Genomic DNA, 2,393 nt, shown 5'->3' with positions numbered 1-2,393 from the left:
CAGGCTCAGAAGTTGGGAATACGTGGAAAGTCACCACTCCCGAATAAGTTCGCGCGAGAGAACGTGATCTTTTAGTTTTAAGTCGGTTTGAACAATCCGGATAAGCGCAAGTAAGTACCATTTTGATTAGCCGTCGTACCTACAACGACTGTTCACTGTGTAAACAATGAGTGACGCATACACGCGAGAGATCACTTCCGGCGCTTGACTTCCATTATATGACAGACAGACTGAAACGGTATGAGTTAAAAATCTTCGTTTGTGTTCTACTGAAGAAACAGAGTCACCTACATCTTGGATGCCCTGGGGGTAAGCAGATAAACATCAAATTTTAATTTTTGGGTTAACTATCCCTTTAATTCATAAACGAATCACCGCTGTGTTTGAATGGAGATGCGCAGCAGCTCAGCTGTTACTTTTTTTTTTTAACTATTTTCGTTGACAAAATAGTGCAAAATAAGGCAATTGTGTTGTTGTCAGACAATATAAGTCACTTAATATTAACGTCTTGTTTAATGAACTGTTGTATTAAATCAATGTCACATTTGCAAACTCCCTTAATAATCATTAAAAGCTGTCACTCATCTTAGTTCATCGCGATCTCACAAAACTCCATTATAATCGACGAAGCTCCCTACACTGCACAATGAATTTCTTATTTACACCCTGTCTACACTTTGTTTGTTATAATGAGAGGATACGTCTGTGATACATTACTCAACGCTGCAGAAACACAGTAAGTATGTTAGAACCTTTGAAGCTCCCTCAGCACAAACACAAATATGATGATCGGGTCAGTCGCACAGGTGCTCCTAAATATTATTTCATAGTCGCACGCAGTAGTTTTCAGTCGCAAATGCTACTGAAATGGTCGCACTGTAGAGCCCTGATCAGTAGCGGACTCCTGTGTGAAAGCTGTTTCCCCTCTCAAAAGAGTCACCTAGGAGGGGAATTCCCCCCATTTTCAAAAATGAAATTCAGGCCCTGAATAAATGTCTAAAAATCCTGATTGGAGTATCACTATAAATAGTTATAAATTATAAAAAGAAGGCTTTAAAAAGATCGGTATCGGCAGATACTGCTTTCTGTGATCGGCGATTGGCCTCAAAAATCCTGATCGGAGCACCCCTAAAACATTATGTGTAAACAAACATCTTGTGCACAATATTACAAAAGAAAACAAATGTACTATTTATGACTACATGCAATTACCAGTAAAACGGGTTGATCTACATTTGGGTCTAGAAATTTGGTTCCACATGAAAAATCTGGGAATCTAAACTGGAATTAAACAGTTTTAAGACTGAAACAAAGATTATGAAATAAAAAAATAACAATAGCAATAAAGCTAAAGCATAAAATACATAAAATACTCTTGTGCTGATTTTTCAGTTCAACTACTAAATTTATATAATGTGTGAATAAATCATTTTTTATTAAATTATAAAAGAATGCAAAACAGAAGCATCTAACTAGTGGTATCAAAAATTCTACCACTGCTTGAAAGCACAGATCAATCATTGCTTTTCCCCAAACACACTGCTGAGAGATTCCTAAAACATTTCAGCATTATCCATATGGTAAGTCCACACTGGATCTGATCTGGATTTGTCTCACCTTGTCTTTGACGGCCTGGAAGCTCTGTGTCAGCCAGCCTCCCCACCATCCTCCTTCCCTGCGATCATCACACATGATTCAAATCATTAATAACCATCACACATGATACATATGGGTAATTCCTGTTATGCAGTATCCTTAGAACTCTATAACCTTAAATATGAATAAGCTTGTGTTGTAATTTAAGGATGTATAGACATATCCTCTGGTCAAACTCAGGCACTTAAACTTCATTAATAACAACGTGAATTTTTACACAATATCAAGAAAATAAACAGAAAGTTACATCGCCGTGATTAAAAAAATATCTAAAAACTTTTTTATTAGATTTAATCCACGACATATTTGTTACAGATATTAAAAAGTACAGCATAGGAATGACTCAATCAATCAAACATCAATAAATCATAATGTGTGTGAATAGTTTGATCGCTCCAGCTCGGCAGTCTGGAACAATCTGTGACATCCGAGCTTTATGAATCCTTAATTTTAGTATCTGACCATGCCATTTCATCCCTTTACTGTCATATACACAATCTTTTTAATTTTGATATGGGATGGGTTTATATGAATATTACTATTAATAACGATGGCTGCAACATGTATTTTTGTTCATGATTCACTTTCAGACTGAGCAGACAAAAACATTTCTGTTCCTATTTTTAACTCAAAAGAATTAAAATCCTCATCCATATTACTATCAACTCCTTGTTTTTTCATACGAACATTCTCATATATTTTACTTAACTCTTGTCTTCTTTTTAAAAACTTATCAT

The 2,393-nt window shown here is 35.5% G+C and overlaps 1 protein-coding gene across 1 annotated transcript in view; it reads right to left on the bottom strand.

Moving 5' to 3' along the window:
* Positions 1-1,694, bottom strand: part of LOC107655506 (BSD domain-containing protein 1-like) — a 12,218-nt gene extending 10,524 nt beyond the window's left edge. The window contains exon 1 of the mRNA XM_016442994.1: positions 1,618-1,694. Coding sequence (XP_016298480.1) covers positions 1,618-1,692 — 75 coding nt within the window. The 5' untranslated portion in view covers positions 1,693-1,694. The remainder of the gene's footprint in view (positions 1-1,617) is intronic.
* Positions 1,695-2,393: the final 699 nt, after the last annotated feature.

Source organism: Sinocyclocheilus anshuiensis, unplaced genomic scaffold, assembly GCF_001515605.1.
Source record: "Sinocyclocheilus anshuiensis isolate Anshui unplaced genomic scaffold, SAMN03320099.WGS_v1.1 scaffold1463, whole genome shotgun sequence".
NCBI classification, from domain to species: Eukaryota; Metazoa; Chordata; class Actinopteri; order Cypriniformes; family Cyprinidae; genus Sinocyclocheilus; species Sinocyclocheilus anshuiensis.
Note: the sequence above shows the minus strand (reverse complement) of the source record. Positions and strands in the feature narration are given on the sequence as shown.